The sequence below is a fragment of the Candoia aspera genome, chromosome 10 (genome assembly GCF_035149785.1).
Source record: "Candoia aspera isolate rCanAsp1 chromosome 10, rCanAsp1.hap2, whole genome shotgun sequence".
NCBI lineage: Eukaryota > Metazoa > Chordata > Lepidosauria > Squamata > Boidae > Candoia > Candoia aspera.
The window spans coordinates 23,205,666-23,225,610 of record NC_086162.1 but is presented as its reverse complement, the minus strand read 5'-3'; the positions used below and the strand labels follow the sequence as shown (position 1 = coordinate 23,225,610).

The 19,945-nt window shown below is 49.4% G+C and overlaps 1 protein-coding gene across 1 annotated transcript; it reads right to left on the bottom strand.

Annotated features, from left to right (window-relative positions):
- Positions 1-799: 799 nt before the first annotated feature.
- HNRNPUL1 (heterogeneous nuclear ribonucleoprotein U like 1) lies at positions 800-19,945 on the bottom strand. The gene is made up of 15 exons (XM_063312230.1): positions 19,677-19,945; positions 17,114-17,236; positions 15,913-16,177; positions 15,169-15,242; positions 14,026-14,165; positions 12,925-13,024; positions 12,322-12,434; positions 11,837-12,103; positions 11,168-11,290; positions 9,304-9,432; positions 7,551-7,719; positions 5,492-5,794; positions 4,172-4,398; positions 2,893-3,069; positions 800-1,843 (listed from the first exon to the last, which is right to left on the bottom strand). The coding sequence occupies exons 1-15, from the start codon at positions 19,852-19,854 to the stop codon at positions 1,727-1,729; spliced, it is 2,505 nt and encodes an 834-aa protein (XP_063168300.1). The 5' UTR covers positions 19,855-19,945; the 3' UTR covers positions 800-1,726.

The window sequence follows — 19,945 nt, the reverse complement described above, 5'->3', positions numbered from 1 at the left end:
TGTCTATTATGAAAGCCAGCTGGGTGACTTTGGGCCGGTCCTCCTCTCTCAGCCCAACCTACCTCACAGGATAGTGGTTGTGGGGAAAATAGGAGGCAGGGATATTATGTGTTTGCTACCTTGAGTTATAAAAGATGGGATAAAAATCTAACACAGTTCGTCCTCTTTTAGCAACTGCCTCATTTAGCAACTGTTTGCAGTTACAAGGATAATGAAAAAGTAACTTTACAACCAATCCTCACATCTAGAACCTTTGCAGGTCTGTAAAGCAAAGGAAAGCTGAAGTAAAATCCTAAGCACAGCTGCAGTTTCACTTAGCAACTGCTTCGCTTAACGACTGAGTTGCCGGTCCCAATTGTGCTCACATTTACAGGAGTGCCTGTAATAACAGTAATCATAATCATAGTAATTTCTCTTGTGTATTAGTAACTTTTATACTGTATGTTGTTCTGAAATCTGAAGTGATATAATATTGTGCATTTTTTCATTTAGAATGCATAAATGGAAAAAACGGTTCCCTTGATAGTTCCAGCAATAAAGCACTGGTAATTAAAGGTATAAAAAAGGTTTCTAGGCCTTTCTTTATAGGTAGGGGCAGTGTCTTTAAAAGCTCAGCAGCATTCTCATCCCATTCTGCCTCTACACAGTCTGCATTACTTCAGTTATTGCAGCAGGTGAGAGAACAGTTTTTTAACAAAGCAAAGGATCTAAAGATGAAGCTCTTGCAATGTTGGGGTGGACTGTTTTTAAATGCTACAACGCGCGGGTAGAGACGGAAAGAACAAAACACCCCACAGTGTAAAGTTCAATATTCATTCTTTTTCTTCAAATACAAAAAGCTGTTACAATTCAACTCAACACAAAGCAGGTTCAGAGTTACAGAAACTGAAACATTGTATAAAAAGTTACACATTTAAGATGATTTCCCCCCCTTGTTTGTTTTTTCCTCTCCTGTATTGAACAAAAAGAATTGTTATCTCGATGAAGGTATTAACAGCTACTGACCCACAGTAAAAAGTTACAGAAAAAATATTTTTTAAAAAAAAATCATAATTATCATAAGAGCCATGTTTTCTCCTCTCCGGTTTTAATGGTTATTTGCAAAAAAGACAGATAAAAACACCTCAAAGACAGGTGACGCCAAACTGCAAGAAGTTTCCAAAATGTCTGAAATTTAGGGTCACTAGCAGATTGTGTGAGGTGGGGTGGAAAAGAGAGAGTTGGGAGGGTTGGCAGGACGTGGTCCAAAAGGTCAAGAGGGTGGCCACGACAACGTGATCCAAGCTCCGCCGATTTTTTTATGTGCAGTGTGACTGCCCTCTTGACTTTTCTGACCACACCCCTTCCGATGCTGCCCATAACTACTGTAGGAAGTTTAGATACCTGGATGGGTCCTGGCCTAAAAAGTACAAGGGTATGACGTTGAAGACGCTCGCTTCTTTTGGAATAAAAGAAATCTAAAAAAATAAAGGGGGGGGGGTAAAATGGTCTTCAACAAGGAGAGACAAGGAACCATGTAACTTCCTCATGAGGGATGGTACAAAGTGGGGAAACATGCCTAGCTGTACAAGTAAAAATGCAACCATCCTCAAGAACTATGAAGAGGGAACCAGGGCATTGACGACCAACTTCCCTCCCAGATCCCTCGAGACTCAGAAATGCCCGTCATCGTTAAGAACTTGCTGCTCCCTTCCCCGGTGGGAGGGGGGGGAACGACCCCAGGCGATCACTGCGTGCTCGAGCCTCCCTGCGAGGTGCCCGTGTAGCTCCCGTAGTCGTAGCTGCTGTAGTACGGAGGCCACTGGCTCTGGTTTTGATAGTACTGGTTCCACTGCTGGGTGTACTGTGCGAAAAGGAGGAAACCGTTCAGCGGACGGGTAACACCCCCACCCCCCTGCAGTGCCATTAAGGCCCTGCAGACCCATCTCAGATTGTGCGACAAGTTTGTTTTCTCCCCTCTGAGGTCCCTCTTCACAGAAAGGCTGACTGGCAAACTCTTCCTTGCTAGGGGCAAAACCACCAAGACAGGATGTTATGCAGACTAAGTAGCTGTGTTTGTGCAACATATTAAACCATCTATCTGGAGGAGGAGGAGGAGGAGGAAACAACTGCTGTATTTTTATAACACACTAGGCCATGTTTCTCAGCCTTGGCAACTTTAAGCTGGGTGGGGAATTCTGGGAGTTGAAGTCCACCCAGCCTAAAGCTGCCAAGGCTGAGAAACACTGTACGATGCCCAAAGAAACCGCATTGTGGCCTAATTCACACTAACTGCTAAAACGAGGACTGGATTCCTACAACCAGCTGACGCACAAACGACACCACCCCATTTTTACAAACTCAATTGTTGCAGGAACCCGGAACTGCATTCTGGAGTGCTGAATTCCACGATCAGGGTAAATGATGCGAATTGAGCTGAGTTCATCCTGTTTTGCCAATGGGGGGGGGGGCAAAAAGAAGGAGGGTGCTAACAGTTTTGCCTTTCCTCCAGCGGGAATCTTACTTGGGCTGGGGAATAGCTAAGCTGACACCCCTTTCCTGGATGCAAAAAGAGAGTGTCGGCACTTGAACATGTAGAGTATTGCCTGAAGACAGCCCCGCTGCTCAGTTTTCATTTGCTCCCTTTGTAAATTCATTCTGCAATCAACTCTTCAGAGTTGGCCAACCAGGAGTAACTGAGACCTGACAAAGTTTCCTAGTTTGACTGAGCAATATTCTGAGTCCTGGTTTTCCTAGGTCGATTCAGTTGCTCTTGCCCCTCTGACTAATCTTTTACAAGTACAAAAACAGAAGCCGCTCCTCTCCTTCATAAAACGGAAGGAAGCAAAGCTGTTAGATCTATCCCACGGCATCCTCTCAATGCACAAGGATACTCTTGCTTGCCACACCTACCTGTTGGTACTGGTTGTAGTTGGGCTGATTGTAGGCTGGTGGGGTGGGGGCCGGCGGCGGCGGAGGCTGGGTGTAACTTTGGCTGTAACTGCCGTAACTTCCATAGTTGTAACTGGGAGCTCCGTAGCCCCCCTGGCCGTAGCTGGAGGGGGGGCTGTAGGGCTGGCTGTAGCTTTGCTGTGGATTACAAAGTCACAAAAATCCCATTGGAACTGGTGAATGGACCCGCCCAGAAGTGGGCCCCTCAAACACCTAAAGCCTTATTGGGCTCATAGGCACAATCTGCCAGAATGAAATCCTTCTCTCTTCTTACCCAACACCCTTTTTGGCCCAGAAGGTGCCTTCAGAGAGCTGCGTTTGAAACACACTGCTGTGTTGAGGGCTAACGGAGCACTGGGCCTAAAAAGATGTCCTATGGATAGGTATCAACTGTGCCAAACCCGCCTATCCTGCTGTTCCTCAACTTTCCTTGCATCCCCCAAGCTGCGCCTGGGGACGCTTCCTCGGCTGCCCTGATCATCTGCAGAAAAGCTTCCTTTTTGCCCCAGAGCCTTTATTTTGGCTTCAGCCCGGCCACCTCCTGCATTTGCAAGCATCCAGTAAAATGGTCCTCTGCCAAAAGGCTTCTGAAAAATGTTTCACTGGGGCTACCTACTGCCCTTAGCAGACCTTGACTGCCCCCACGGGGAACAGTGAAACCGTAACTGCTCTGAGCCTGCCTGGCTTCTCTCCCTTGCCCTACCCCAACTAAATCTTGTGTGGTCGTTCTGGGGGGAAACAGGACCCCAACCTGAAGAAACGATGAGAGGGCCTTGGAACCAGGCAAGGAATGGAAACTGGGACTTCCCTACAAACCCAGAAGAGCCCACAAACCTGATTTACATAAACTCTACTTATCAGCTCCAGGAGATGGAGTCAACGCTTTCCAAACAAGGGAAGGATTAAGCAGCTAGCAGGCAGCCAAGATGCACCACCCTCGGCTGGACTCCCTCCGCCCCACCCCCCAAATAAAAGCCCCTGAAGTTATTCCCTAAAATTCACTAATGCCAGATACATTTATTCTTCTGTGAGCTTCTGTGGGCCCCAGAACCAGGAATCACACCTTGGCCAACCCCTATGCAGGGAGACGGACCCTCTGCGTGGGGGTTGGTCGAGAAGCACCAGAAGAGGAAGGATGGAGAGCGGCGCCCAGTCCTGATTTAAGGCAGCTTCCCCCTGCCTGGAGGGGTTTCAGCATTTCCCAAAAAGCACCCTGAGCCTGACCTTGAGCACTCCCTACCTGTGGCCCTTGACTGTATGAGCCTGGAGGGGGGTTGGTGGCAGGGGCCGGGGCCAGGGCCGGGGGGGCAGGGGCAATGCCACTGCCCTTGTACGGGTTCTGGTCCCGGGCCGGGCTGTAGCTGCTCTGCTGCTGGTTGTTCTGGTTGTAGCTGCCCCGGCTGTTGTTGTTGTTGTCTCGGTTTCCACTTCCCCAGCGATTCTGGGTGTAGCCGCCTCGGTTGAAGCCTGAATGGGAAAGCCACAGTTGGGAGCTCCCGCTGAAGCTACCCCAAAATATCGGGCAGTTAATTCCTAGTGTTCCCCTCCCTACAAAGGTGTACTAAAGTGTTAGTAAAACTGAAATGGATTGGAAGGAAAGAAACAACCCAAGCGCGGAAGGGCAAAATTAAGACCCCACCCACCGTGTACAGTAAGATCAGGGGGCAAGAAATAACTTCTGGGGAAACAAGGTAATGAAGTGTATTTCAAATTACAGGTAGTCCTCGCTTAATGACCATTCATTTGGAGATACGATGGGCCTAAAACAGTTACTTACGACCTGTCCTCAAAGTTACGATTGTTGTGCTACCCCCGCAGTCACACGATTGTGATTTGGGAGCTTGGCAACCGGCTCACGTTTATGACCGTTTGCAGCATCCTGCGGTCACGTGATCACGATTTGTGACCTCCCCAGCTGGCTTCCGACCCAAAAAATCAATTGGAAACAATTGATTTGCTTTAAGACAATTCACTTTACAACCTCCACAAAATGGCTGTAAAATTGGGTCAGGTCACACGGCGCCTCGCTTAACAACCACATCGCTTAGTGACTGAAATTCCAGTCCCTGTTGTGGTTAAGCGAGGACTACCTGTATGGATCCCAATGGATTTCCAGCTGGGTTAGATGTGAACTTTTTCCCTCCCTTAGCTGCCCACTGGCAGTCTGCTCTGAATACTGTCAGTCCTCCACAGTCGTGATCGGGGTGGGGTGTGGGCTGCTTTAGAGAGAGAGAAAGGCTCCTGATTTGGACGTCCTCTACTGCAGCTGTAAAACCCTGCTGCGATAGATTAAGCATTCAAGCTGACAAGAGAGGGCCGATCCCGGGGGGAAAAAAAAATCCAGATCAAAGCCACGGAATGTCATCGTTCTCAAAGCCACTACTTGGCATTCAAATGCCGGGCTCCACCTCGGTTAAGGGAAACCAGGATCCCAAACCAGGGTTCCTGTCCTGACATGGCTTTAGGTTCGTGCAGTAAGGCTCAGCTTCCTTTCTAGCAGGTGCTGATAACCGGGGCAACAAGTTTTCTCATCTCGTTGAGGCCATTCATCCAGCCTTACCTCCACCACCACCGGTACCACCGCCGCTGCCGCTGCCGCTTCCACCGCCTCGGTTCTGGAAGCTGCCTCGGTTGCCCATGGGCGGGCCTCGATTATCAAAGCGCTGAAATCCGCCGCCGCCGCCCCCTCGGCCGCGGAAGCCGCCCCCACTGCCCCGACTGTCGAAACGCTTTTCGGTGGGCGGGCCCGCTTTCTTGCCCTCCTCGTTGTACTGCCTCACCAGTTTCTCTGCCTCGTCCCGCTGCAACTCGACGTAGATCACCGAGTCGAGGAAATCGCCAGCTTCCGGCAGGGCGAAATTGGCTGCCGGAAAAGAAAACAGGAGGCCCGTCAGTCGCTGCTCACGGGGGTGGGGCAGGGACACCGCGAGGTATAGCGGAGGGGACAAAATGGGGCTGAGTTCCAGGGATTCAGGAATGGCAGAGAGGAGGGGGAGGAGAAAAGCAACAAGAGGGCAGATAAAGGAGGAACGGTCAGCCTTCCCAGGTAGACCAGACAGGAAACACAACCAGATGAGCTAATTCTGCTTTACTGTAAAGCTACATTAACAGAAGCTTGTGAGCCTGGAAGTACAACCCCACCCCACCCCGTCTCCTTTACAGCCCGAGAAACCAGGGAGGGTCCCTTCTAAGCCTCTTGCCCCGCCCACTATCCAGCTGCGGGCTACGCCCCCTCTTACCTGACTGCTCCCTAGGCAGCATCTCCTTCCCCGTCTCCCAAGGCCATTCTCACATACCATTACAGGAACACTTCTTAAACCACAAGCAGGGAGGGGGATTCCTCCCTTTGTGCCATTCGACAGCCAGGGAGCATAATACTGGCCTCAAGCAGAAGGCCTTACTGCAACACAGCCAACAGCACTCTCTCTCTCAGCTCCCCTCACCAAAGCACAGGGCTAGCAGCAGTGCAAGTGATCATCATCAGTTCGGTTTCTTGCTCCTAACCTGCATTCCGCGTCACACAGTTTTCCAAGCCTCTTCGTTTTCCCCTAATCGAGAGATCGTCCATCTCGGCATTTGCAAAAAGGAACTGTGTTTAGGCCAGAGGGGCCCAACTGGAGGCCCTGGGAAGCAGGTGGCTCCCAGAGGCCTGTAAACTTATGAACAAATTCGTAACGTGGCAGAACAGGGAAAAGTGTTAAATGTGTCGGGGGGAGTAACCAATTAATCACACCCAAAGGTATGTCCAACCAAATTCAGCTTCTGTCTTGTCCCATCCACTCCTTTTTCCATTGCAGCCCCCAGCAGGCCACCCAAAGGCCATGTCGGCCTCTGGCCAGGTTTTGGGACCAGAGAACCATGCCCAGGTTCTGTGGTCAGTTGAAAAACTCCCTGGTTAATGCGGAGCAAGTCATTTTCTCTCAGCCTAACCTAACTCACACAGGGCATACATTTTAGAACTGCTTATCTAGCCAACAGGATCGTTAAATATTTCTTTTTCCAGCTTTTAAGGCTCCTCCTTAAGATGCTGGCTCTGTAAAGCTGAGAAGAGATTCCAAATGCCAAACATTCACACCAGCTCTGGCAATCCTGGCCAGCCAGTGCCACAGTGGGCTGCAGTGAGACTTTGCCTGCCTTCTTGCCAAAGCTGGAGAAAACACCTTCTCTCCAGCTCTGGCATAGCAAGAAAGAGCAGAGCCAGCCTGCTCTTTGCTTCTGAGGCTCCAGAGTAAAGGCACAGTTACTTCCAAGCAAGCCCCACTGCATTTAGCTGGGCTTACTTTTAAATGAACATTCACAGCATAAAAGCTGCAAGCTCTTTGCTGTTCAGGTTTTTTTCCCCCAGGGAAGAACAGCAGCTGTGAGCCAGGATGAACTTGGGGGCTGGCTTTGGACATGGGTGGGATTTTCATACCAAGACAATGGCGGACATAAAGCATCGTAGGTATGGGAGTGGTGGGAGCTTAGGATATTGAAGAGAGGAGGAAGACAAAGGGAGCACTAGGAAGATCTAAAGGACCCCTTTTAAAAAGTCCTTGAGCAAAAGTCCACAGAGTCATGCTGGGTTTTCCCCTTATGACCTGTGCAGTGTTTGGGTTTCCTTTTTTCTAGGATCCTACCTTTCATTTCTAACACTGCGTGATCGGGCACATCTTTCCCCTCTTCATCCGTCCGCTTTATTGTCCGATCTTTTAAATCCTCGTCCGTGGGACAAATTACAATAGCCTTGCGTTGGAAACCTTCAAAAGGGCGCATTTTTCGTCTCTGGGCAGATCCATAAACATTTGTCTAGCAATGGTAATAAAGAAGAGCTTAAAAAAAAAAAAGCTGGTTGTTATTCACCACTTTAGGACTCCCCCTCCCCGTGGAACAAGGACTTCCAGTCAGAGGAGCACTGGCTTCCTGCCCACCCACGGATGGAAAAGGATGACAGCCATCCTTGACAACAAAGCTACCTTGAAGAGTTACTCAGTTGTCAAGGATGAAAACAGCAAGACCCAACGGTAATTTGCACCTTTTTGCAATTCAAACGAAATCTCCTAGAATGCTAGGTTAATAGGACAGTGGCTGCTTTGTTCAGAAAAAGTGCAGTTTACCTTGTGAGTGGGAAACAAAGCAACAGGATATTCAGAATCCATTCATTCAGACGCACTGTTTACATATTACAGCCATCTAAGCACTCCCGTTAATAGTAAGTGGGCTCCAGACTTTTTTGCGGGGGCGGGGGGCAGGGAGGGTGAAACAACCTGAATGCAATATGCTTGAAAGACATCAGATTCAGAAAGGTTGGTTAGATTTAAGAAGGAAGAAGGAAAAAACCTGATCAAATCATGCCATTCCTGTAATTTGAAGCAAGGATAGTTGGTTTGCTTTGATTTTAGAATAAAGGTTGAACAACGGCAGTTGGGCTTACTGGGAAACGCATTTCTGGTCACCGGAAGATGGCCCAGGAGGAGATGCCAAGGCTTCTTCCTGTCCTGTGGAGGAAGCCTCCTCCCTTCCATTGCACTACTGAGTGCAACTTAAGCTGAGCGTGATTCAAATCCTCCTTTATTGTGCACTCCACGGTAACAACGAACTTCCAGTTGTAAGGCAATGGGCACAGAAGAAGCTGGATCCTTGGGTCCCTTAGGATGGGAGGTTGGGTCCATCTTCCAGTGACCAGAAAGGTATTTCACAGGGAATCCAACTACCATTCTTGGTCCCCAGAGTTGGAGCCCACAGGAAAGGGATAGGCTACAGCAGCATTCCAGGTTATTCCATCATGCCTTTAATCACCTGGCTCACCCAGGCCAACTTTACATTACATTCTACACACGCTTGAGTTACATGGTGGCTGTTTAAGCAGTATTTTACATATATGACGTTTTGAGGTTTTTTAAGCTCTACTTTTTGCTCTGCAGGATGTGGAAAACAGGGCTACCTCTCATTTGTATTATTTTCTCTTTCTTTCTGAGCTTAAGTATGACCAATCTACATCTATGCGCGTGTATCAGCATCCTCAAAAACCAACCAGGGAGTCACCAATTTCTGAGAATCCGCCTGAAGCAACCTCATTTGACCCTTTCTGGGAGCACTTCAAACCCAGCACGTACCAGCCGCCCACCTATAAAACTTACCAGTCTCAAGACCAGCTGCCAAAGGCACACCTGGTTCTCTTGAATGATGTGTTAAGTGGGCTTCTACCCTGCTGCACCCATTGAAAACATTACATGCCTTCCATCTCTGTGGTCTGGGTGGAAAAGGTGGGGGGCAGAGCGCATGCCCGTCCACCCACCCTGGCCGGCCCCGCTTGCTACAACTCTGGCTGCAAATGCAATCCCACAGACCCCTCTTGCCTGTCCCGGTGAAGAAGAGGGAGGTGTGCAGTACCTGGTCCAGGATGTAGTTCCGCTTCTTCCGTGCTGCAATCTGGATCAGGCGGTTCAGGCACTGTGTCGCTTGCTGGATGAGAACATCCCAGCGGCCAGCGTAATTGCGCTGCCGTCGGAGTCCCATTACCTGAGAAAAGGCAGGGTGGTTAGGGCGGCTGGGGGAAGCCACAGCAATAGCGCCCCCCCCCCCAGTAGCTGGCCTGAAGTAGGCCTCGCTTCTGGCATTTGGCCTGAAGGGTGTCACAGGGTGATTGAAACAGGAAGGGTTGTTAAAGGAGACTGTAAGAATGGTAGAGGCAGTCCACTTCCTTTAAGGTCTCAGAAAGAAAGAGAGAGAGAGAGAGAGAGAGAGACAGACAGACAGACAGACAGAGGTCACATCATGTCAAATCTCCATGTACGGACAGAGGGCCTGACTCCCCTAGAATACAGGTAGTCCTTGGGTTACAGTGGCAATTGGGACCGGGATTGCCATCGCTAAGTAATGTGGTCATAAAGCACATCATGTGACCACATTGCTTAGCGACAATCCCAGTTGCTGTTGTAACCCCAAGACGCATGGAAGGCCAGAAGACGGATGGTGCGGCAGGCCCAAGCGCAGGAAGGCCGAGGGGACTTACCCGAGCGACTTGCGACCTTCCCGGCCAGCTTCCCCGTTGATTTTGCTCGTGAGAAGCCGGCAGAGAAGGTCGCAAATGGTGCATAAGTTGCACTTATAAGTGCATAAGTTGCACGTATGACGCTGCAACCGCCATAAGTGCAAGCTGGTTGCCAAGCGCCTGAATCGTGACCACGTGACCACAGGGACACTGCAACAGCTGGAACTTTAAGGACCAGTCAAAAGCTCGAATGGTCACTGAACAAGTGGCCGTTAACCAAGGATTACCTGTAAGGTCTGGCTAGGTTCAGCTGACGAGTCCCAAAACTGGACGAAGCTTGTCATAAGCTGCCTTCAGCTGGTCTATATAATCAAAAGAGCCCGGAAATCTGGAGCTAAAATCTTACCTCTCCTGGGAGCTCATGGAGCAGCTATAGGTGGTAAGACTTTGTCTTGCGAAGGCTTTTTAAAAGGCTTCCACTGCTCCTCAACCTTTACAGCAGCCCTGCAAGGCAGGGGCTAGCTAGTGTGAGTGCGAGTGCCTTCTTACCACAGGCAAAAGGCTGAAGCTGAGAGAGGATGAAATTGCCCATGCTTATTTAGCAACGGGAATTAAGGAGACACTGGGAATGAGACTGGTGGCGCCTTTTCCAACTGAAGCTCACAAAAGCTGATGCCTTTTAGTACTGTTAGCCAGAAAGGCGCTACCAGGCTTCTCCTGATGTCTGGCTGCCAGAGAATAAGCTGGCTTCCCTCCCATAACGCCTGGAACTAGGAGCTTCTTGTACCAAGGCCGCCGCACGGCAGCAATTCTACAGTCAACTCTCAAGGAGGACACTGCAGTCTTCTCCAGCCTGCCACTCTGCAGATGTTTTGGGACTGCGATCCCCTGGAGCCCCAGCTAGGAAGGGCTGGCTAGAAATTCTGGGAACTGCAATCCACCCACTTGGAGGGCGGCAAGTTGGAAAGCCTGTCAGCGATCCAAACTTTGGGTGCTGCTGTGAATCTGTAACACAAACTCTCTCTCTCACACACACACACACGTGTAACTGGAGCCATTTGGAGAACTGGAATTTTCCCTTATTAAAGAAAGACGCACCTGCTACAAAAGAAAGCCTATTCTGTGAGAGCCTGGCCAGAAAAATCTTCATTTTAAAAAAAGACAGCAAACCAATCTAAGTTTGACAGACAAGGAAAATAGAGAGGCCGGCCACAAATGAGGAAGCAGACGGGGAAACTGGCATTCTCTGCCTCCAAAGCTTACCCTCATTTTGTCCATAATGGCATTTGTTCCCAAAATATTATACTTCTTGCCTGGATTGGCTGCAGCATGCTTAATGGCCCACGTAGTCTTCCCAGCGGCAGGTAACCCCACCATCATCAAGATCTGAAACACATGGTGTTGTTTTAACGCCTGCTGCAAACCAATAATGTGACCCCAACCAGTTTTCCAAAGGCAATCTCCCCTTTACAAACCGAGTCAGAAAAATAGTAACTTTGCTCTGCTGGGTGGCACCCTCCTACGGACAGTCCACTCTGGATACAGAAATCTGAGATTACAGGCACCTCCTAGCCCTCAGAGGTACAGAGAACCAACATCTTTAACCTTTATACTGTCTTTCAAGAGATATAATTTTATCAGTCTAACATCCACTCAACGATGATAACCATCTTGGTCATAGTGTTTGAATCTCTTAGTCTCTGACTGGCCCTTTCTACCACTGACAAATTGAGAGGATGGGGGTTAACCTCTGAATTTTCTATATGCAAAGTTAAGGCACCGATCTTAAACCCGGTTGATGCAATACTACTTGTGAGGGAAAAAAAACTGCTCTGGGCTGAGTCCTGACCCACTCAGTCACCAATTGGCGAGGGAACCTGTCTACTGAGCTCCAGAACCTGCCACTGCTTGCTATTCATCTGGGGCACCTACTTCACATTCCTTTTTGCTCTTTGGTCCAATTGTGCCCCGAACTCGTTCGGACAGGGGAAGGTGCTGGATGAAGGTGAATCCTGGTGGAACTGGAAAGAAGGTGTCCTCCCTTTGGCCAAAGTTGAACTCGATGGCACAGTTCTTCGCTAGGACATGGGGGAAAAGGGCCTGGCCTCCCAGAATCTCCTTCCGCAGGCGATAGGCCACCCCTAGCCACTTCCCGTTCTTCATGAAGGACATTTCAACATCATCACCGCACTCGAAGTCCTAACAGGGAAGGAATCATCAATCAGAGCAGAAAACTGAGGCTAACTGAGGCCTAAAACCTTCCCTTTTCCCACAGTGAGAAAACTCCATGCAAAAAAGATTATTCCACAGCATGCATTTTGAGCACATAGGACTACCACGGTTCAGTTAAGTGAATCGCTGCCATGCTGTGGAAAAGGCAGAGGTGTAGCTTCTGAAACCACAAAGGCTGCACTCACCACAAGACAAGTGATGACATCGTTCTCAGTAAAGGATTCACCATAATTTTCAAACTTGCAGTTGGTGGATTTCTTCCCAGTACCTCCATAGCCATAGGAGAAAAGCTCTTCGCCTAATGATAATTGGTCAGAGATCTGAGCATCACTGCTGCCAGGCCCAGCCAAAGAATGACAAATCAATCCAGCCAAACTCCAGTTCTTTATTTGCTCACACAGGATAAACAGAATCTTGCCAGACTAAAGCTCCCCTACCTAACCTGAGGGGAAATAACCTGGGAAGGCTCTAGGGTGAGACTATCCTGAACCTCTTAGTTTTCCCACCATCGCCTCCCGGACTGTGCCTCCACTTATCTCTTCCACCTCCTTGGAAAGTGCTCCCTCCTTCCTGAGAACCAGCAGCATTATTAAAATCCACCACATCTGCCATGGGAGATCCAGGTGGCTTTAGTGGGGCAGAGCACTGTCGATATCCCCAGTGTGATTTTACTTAAGCGCAGAAGCTTCCTAATTCAAATGCTCCTGTTTAAGCAAAGGATACTAAAAAGTAAAGATTGCAGTATGTACCCTGAGCTCTTCTTAGGTTTAGCAATTAAAGCTACTCACCTAACTGAGTGCTACATGAATCCAGTGACCAACCGATACGCACTACGTGGGGATCTGGTTCACTGGGAGGAAGGTGTTTGACAGAGATCTCTTCGTTGACCTGAAGACAAAAGGAAAGCACCTGGTTAGGAGAGACTGTTTATTACAAGATTGCCAGCGTTGATGACAAGACCAGGGGCTGGTTACATAAACTATTCAGGAACAACTATTAAATTCTTCAATATATTAATTCCTAGATATTTAAAGGCTCTATGCTCAAGAGGAATTTCTAAAATATTGGATATCTATTTTTTGTTTATAGCACTATGAATTCAATTTTTAAAACTGACTATTAAGCCAGAGACTCAAGTGAATTCTTGAATTCTTTTTTTAATAAGCTGTATTTCATTAGCAAGGATTATAATCATACCATCAGCAAATAAGGTCATAGATAATCTTTGCCCCTATATTAATCCTCTGTAATGCAACCGTTAACATTACAATAATGAAATTAAACAATAAGGAAAAAAAGGGTTATCCCTGTTTTTGTTATGATAAACTGAGTCATAATTATTGGTTCTTACTTGTATTCTTATGGCCTGGTAAATAAATGCAGGTTGCTGAGAACATGGAGCTACAAGTAAGTTTCTTTCAAGAAGTAATGTGTGAACGAGCAAAATGTTTGAATGCAGGCTGAATTCCAGGTAATGAGAATTTTAACTGCCCTGAGCAAACATCAACCCTCAGGATGCCACTAGTTTTGTCCTCCCAGAAAATACCAAAAGGTTCAAAAATCTTGCAGGGGAATTAAGGGTTAATAGCATTTACGCAGCTGCCACAGCTATCCCTCAACCTCCCTGTTCCCTCTGTCCCCAGATACCAGCAGACTCCTACGCTCAGAAGTCTGCCTGTATATAATGTAGATCAGTGTTTCTCAGCCTCAGCGACTTTAAGAGGTGTGGACTTCAACTCCCAGAATTCCCAGCTGGGGAATTCTGGGAGTTGAAGTCCACACCTCTTAAAATTGCTGAGGCTGAGAAACACTGACACAGACATTTTAGCAATCCTCTTTTTCATATAAACTTCTCTGCAACTCTGCAGTGGGGATGCAGGTTCCCTCACCTTCATCTCATAGCACACCCTTCCACGTCGCACACCGTATGTCGCTCGTGCGCCTGACCAGAGGAAAGCAAATCCTTCAATGGTCAGAGGGTAGCCACTATATCGGTCACGGGCAACTTTGTAATGGAGATCACAATTGTCTGAAAAGCAAAGCAAATGAAGCAGTCCATGAAAGCCAAAGCAGATTTACAGTAAAGGCACCTGCAGGCTAAAACCCAGTACGGATCACTGCCAACAGATTAAGGTGATGCCCTCTTTGAGGGGAAATGACTCTCAGGGGTGTTAAGCTAGGAAAACACGCAAGAGCTAGCTAGCTCACTCGTTTCTGGTAGCAAAATTGCTGCATGCAAATGGCTGTATTAAAGCAGGCAGAACTGAAATGGAATAGGAATGGAGAACTCCTCCTGAAAAAAAAAAATCACTTCTGCCTTGCAAGCTAGCCAAAAGAAGCCTCTGTTGGGTCATTTTCACCACTTGCCGTAACAGGATGGCAGCTGGCTTAGAGTGAGACTGAGATGGCTCTTCGATTCAGTTAGGACTACTAAATCAGCCCATTTGTGGGCTTGTACTTTTTAAGGGAGAAATCAATGTCTTAAAACTCTCCAATATCTAAGGCACCTATTTCACCACTTAAACCACGTAGCAACCACCCCTAAATATCCCCACACAAAATCCAAAAATAAAAACATTCAAACCTCACCTATTCAGGGGGCTACAAATAGGGTGGGGGTGGCCCACTCATGATCCAAACTAAAATATGCAACTGCAAAAAAACTGAATTTAAGCCTTCCTGTTAGTAGGGTCAGATTTGCAATATTTATTATTGGGCAGGGAACCAATAGTGTAACTGGCTGGGGAATTCTGGGAGCTGAAGTCCATACAGCTTGAGGTTGCAAAACACTGGTCTAACAGGATTTTTCCTCGACTCCTTTCACTGAATTACAAATATGACGACTGATGCCCAAGCATCCCTCTGACCCAGCTGCTATTATCTCATTACACCTCGCAGATGTGACATTCTTGGAGGACACAGGGATAGAGCTGAAGGGGAAGTCTGCTATATGTTGACTCTGCAAATGAACAAGGTCAGGCAAGGGGGAGCCTTTCCAAGGGCAGCATAATGCAGCAATCTCCATAACTCACACGTATCAATGGCCACCAGCGAGTCATCAAAATCATCCTCATCATCTTCAGCAGGTGGCTGAGGAGATCGACCCCTGGAAGAGATGCAGCAAATGCAGGTTCCATAGGCAACTGAGATGTGGCCTGCAAGGCAGTCTGAGAAAGGGAACGCAATGACTAATTCCAGGAAACCTGCCCCCCCCCCGCCCCCCAGTTACCTCAGCATGCAATTGGGAACAATTTGGAAGCTCCTCTCCAAGTCAACAAATGGCTTTCCCATTACTGCTGCCCTTGATTCAGAGATAGGCAATCTTCAGCTTTCCAGAAATTGTCTGGACTACAACTCCTACCATCCCTGGGAAACACGGCCAACAGGGAGGGATGCTGGGTGTTGTAGTTCAGGAACACCGTGTAGGTTCTATAGTGCTGCCTCAATGAAAAAGAAGCAGTATACCAGATGACAATCTGCATTTACAAGCTGCTCATTTCAACCAAATAGACATTTTACTGTAAGGTTTAAGAAATAGCCACTCTTAATGCCCAAGGTTTCATCCAATGAAGTTTATCAACTTTACAACTTAGTAAAATCCAGTGTATTGCTAAGATGGAGAAATATATAAAGGAATTGCCCAGGGCAAATTCCCAGATGCCCCTAGACAGATTCTGCCCTCAGTGACATCTAGGAACTCAGTTCCTTTCCAGAGTGTTCTGGAAATACAAAACAAGCTAGAACAACTTATGCACCAGATCCTTGTCTGAACATACCTTTTATCCTCGCGATATTCATAATACCCGCGCCCCCGTGAATCCTCAAATGACCTCTTGTGACCTTGCTGCTGCTGCTGCTGCTGCTGCCAGGGCTGAGAGGAGTCTGAGGTGTTATAAATGGAAGGGGATGGATTGTAAAATGAAGCAGAGGCACCGTAGCCAGAACCGGAAGAACTGTAGTTGGAGGGGGGCGCCGCGTAACCAGATGCTGATATGTTGTGGCTGGGAGCTGACTCCTCCTGTTTTAATTCTGTCTTCATTTCTGCATTTAAACACAATATACACATTTAACTGGGTAAAGAAGTCCACACGAAAAAGAAACTGCTGCTACTATTTATTCTGAAAAAGCAGCATCCATTGCGCTAACCCCAAAAAGAAAGCTCTCTTTCAATTTCATTGCCAAATGACTTGGCTCTAAGCCAGCCAACAGTTAAGTACTATGGAAGAGATGATCAGCAATAAACTTGCAAGGAAATGTTCTCATTATTGCTCGGATTTATGTGCCAGAACCAAAACGACTGAAGTATCTATTTAATCCCCAGTATTCTCTCGCTTCCGTTCTTAAGATCTGCAGATTCTATTAGAATAACACGGAGATATGATTAAGCCAGCAACGAAAGGGATATTCAGACAGAGAATTCTAAGAGGAACAATGGAATAATCAATGAGGGGCAGTGATCCCAAGTGGAGCCAAAAGGAAACAAAATCTGTCCCTCACCTTAACTGTGGGTTCAAAAAAGGGAGAAGCTATAGGTTCACAATCAACAGCACACAAGAAAAATCCATTACATTTCCCTTTATAGCAGTGTTTCTCAGCTTTGGCAACTTTGAGATGTGTGGCCTTCAACTCCCAGAATTCCCCAGCCAGCCACGCTCAAAGTTGCTAAGGTTGAGAAACACTGCTTTATAGACATAAAGCAAAGTGAAAACAATTAGTTAACGATATGATTCCCTTCAAAGAAAAATGAACAGAAATCTATCAGGACTTCAACCATGTGCAGGTCTTTTACATACTGCATATTGGTGCATTTCTCCAGTAAAAAGTATCACTCTGCATATCCAACCTCTAAAGTTCATTAATGCAAGAAACAACTAAGGCATCCTAGTAAGTGCTATTCCAAAAGTTCCTATCAGACCATTGGAAATGCTATCCACTCAACAAAATAACAAAGGCTCTTTTTCCAACGTTTGTTTTTACCTGATCGATCTTGGCCTAGAGGTGCCCGCTCAAAACCCAATTCATTCTCCTGTTTAATATTGAAATGCTCAAAAGGCTGGTATCCTTGCAGGTTGTCTTGGTGAGTGTTGTCACGGATGCCATCTTGAAAACAGGAATTACAAGAAGATGGATTAGTGTCACTATTTCATGCTATTTTGAAGCAGCAGCAAATGCTCTTATTTTCCTTCGCTGTCAGAAAGATGGGCCAAATGGAGTGAGCAGCAATCCCAGCTAGTCAACCCACCCTTGCCTGGATGACTGCAGATCAGTTTATACCTTCAGCACAATTAAGTGGCTGAAGCTGTTTCCGGAGTACAGGTAGTCCTCACTTAACAATCATTTGTTTAGTGATGGTTTGGACTTACAACAATGCTGAAAATGACCAGTCTTCACACTTATGACCAGTCTTCACACTTATGACTTCCAGCATCCCCGTGGTCATGTGATCACAATTTGGGTGCTTGGCAACTGGTTCACATTTATGACTGTTGCAGCGTCCTGTGGTCACGTGATCGCCATTTTCGACCTTCCCAGCCAGCTTTTGGCAAGCAAAATCAATGGGGAACTGCATGATTCACTTAACGACCATATGGTTTGCTTAACACCCACTGCAAAAAAGGTCATAAATTGGGTTGGATTCGTTTAGCGACTGCTTTACTAAGCAGCCGGAATTCTGGTTCCCAGTTGTGGTCATTAAGCGAGGACTACCTGTAACACAATTCAGAAGGCAGATGGGGAAGACAAGTGGCAGGGTTTCATGTGAGAAAGCTCCATCCTGAGAAGCAGCTTACACTGGGTAGCAAACTGAAATGCCAGGAAGATTACTCTACGCACCTCTGCTTTCCAATGCTGCTTTCCTCTGGATACAAGAGGCCCTCCTCCCACCCCAGGGGAGGATCAAAATAGTGCTGCTAAGGAGAGGGTTCACTCCTTGATTATGTCAAGGATGAATGCCAAGGCTAAACAACACAGGAAACCAGAGGGCGCAGCACGTCCTCTGCACGACACAAACCAATTGTGTTTGAAGTAGAAAAACCCTGTATTTTAAACCCACAGTGAAGCAGAGGCAGAAATCTCCCCACTCAGACTGGGCACACTTATTTCGTCTCCCTTGTTTTGATGGCTGGAATAATATTATCTCTTGTTATAATATCTGTATGTTGAACAGAGAAACGAATTGGCCAGTTTAGAACAAACATGCAGTGAACGGCCAAAATCACTGGAATTATCCGTAAGTGTCAACTGCACTCCCCTCACACCCACCGTTCAGCACCTGCCAGGTGCTCCTTGGTTGTCCTGGGATTCATCCCCTCGCCTGGGAAGCAGCAGCGGTGCTAAAGCTTCCCTTACGGCAAGGGGATCCCAAGCGCCCAGGCCAGGGAGTCGCCTGGCAACAAAGGGCCGCAGCACGGAAAACAAGTGCTGGGCTGCTGGAGAAAGAACACCGCGCGCTGGGAATCCCTGCAAGCCCCGGGCTTTTCCCAAGGCGCGGCCCGGCTCGCCCACGGGCCTCCGGGCCGGAAAGCCTGCTAGGTGGAAACCGCCCCACGGGTCTTGCGAGACGGCCAGTCAGCGCACCGCTCACCCCCGGCGGGGAGGCCGGGCGGCGCGGCGCCCGGGGTCGCCCTCCGCGGACAGACTGCGGGAGCAGCTCGGAGCCAGCGGCGGGAGGAGCGGCGGCCGCCCAAGGCCCCTCCCGCGGACCCCCGCAGCCGGACGAGGCGGCCCGGCAACGCGTCCGCCCGCCGCCCCGGATCTCCGCCGAGGACGGGCCACCCGCGCCGGCGCCAGGAGGAGGACGCCGCCCGCCGGCAGGGGCAGATCCCGCCCGGCAGAGGAGGCTCGGGAGGCCGGGCTGCTCGGCCGGGGGTTCTCCGCCCGCCAGCCCGCGCTCCCCGGCGAGGGACTACCTCCCGAGGACCCATGCTCCCCAGCGGGGGGCGTCTTCTCCCAGACGGTGCTCCCCGGCAAGGGACTGCCTCCTGTGGACCCATGCTCCACGGCCACAACGTCCCCCCGGAGACCCACCTTCCCCAGCGAGGGGCGTCTCCTCGCAGACCCATGCTCCCCAGCGAGGGCTGCCTCTATGGCCCATGCTCCACGACCAGTGGTTCCCCGGAGACCCATCCTCCCCAGCAAGGGCCACCCTCTCATAGACCATATTCCCCAGCGAAGGGCTGCCTCTTCCGGCCCATGCTCCACGGCCAGGTTTCCCCGGAGACCCATCCTCCGCAGCGAGGGTCTGCCTCGTACGGCCCATGCCCCAAGGCCAGAGGTTCCCCGGCGACCCATGCTTCCCAGCTAGGAGGCGTCCTCTCCCAGACCATGCTCCCCAGCGAGGGACTGCCTCCTGTGGACCCACGCTCCACGGCCATAACGTCCCCCCCGGAGGCCCATCCTCCCGAGCGAGGGGTGTCTCCTCACAGGCCCGCGTTCCCCCGCGAGGGGCTGCGTCTCCCGGCCCATGCTCCACGGCCTGAGGCTCCCCGGAGACCCATCCTCCCCAGCGAGGGCGGCCGCGACCCTCCCCCGGCCCGCTTACAGTGTCCGTCGGAGAGCGGCTCCCCGCCGGAGCCCAGTCCCGGCGCTCCGCGGGCCTGCTCGGCTTCTAGCGCCGCATGCAGCCGCCCGGCCAACTCGACCTTCAGCCCGCGGGTGTCGAGGCCACGGCGGCCGAGCTCCTCCTTCAGCTCGCTGACGCGCAGCCTCCGCACGTCCATGGCGCGCTCAGTCCCGGCCGCAGGCCCGCGATTGCCCGGCCATCGAGGCTCCGTTCCGGGCTCGGCTCAAAATGGCCGCTCTCGCCGAACC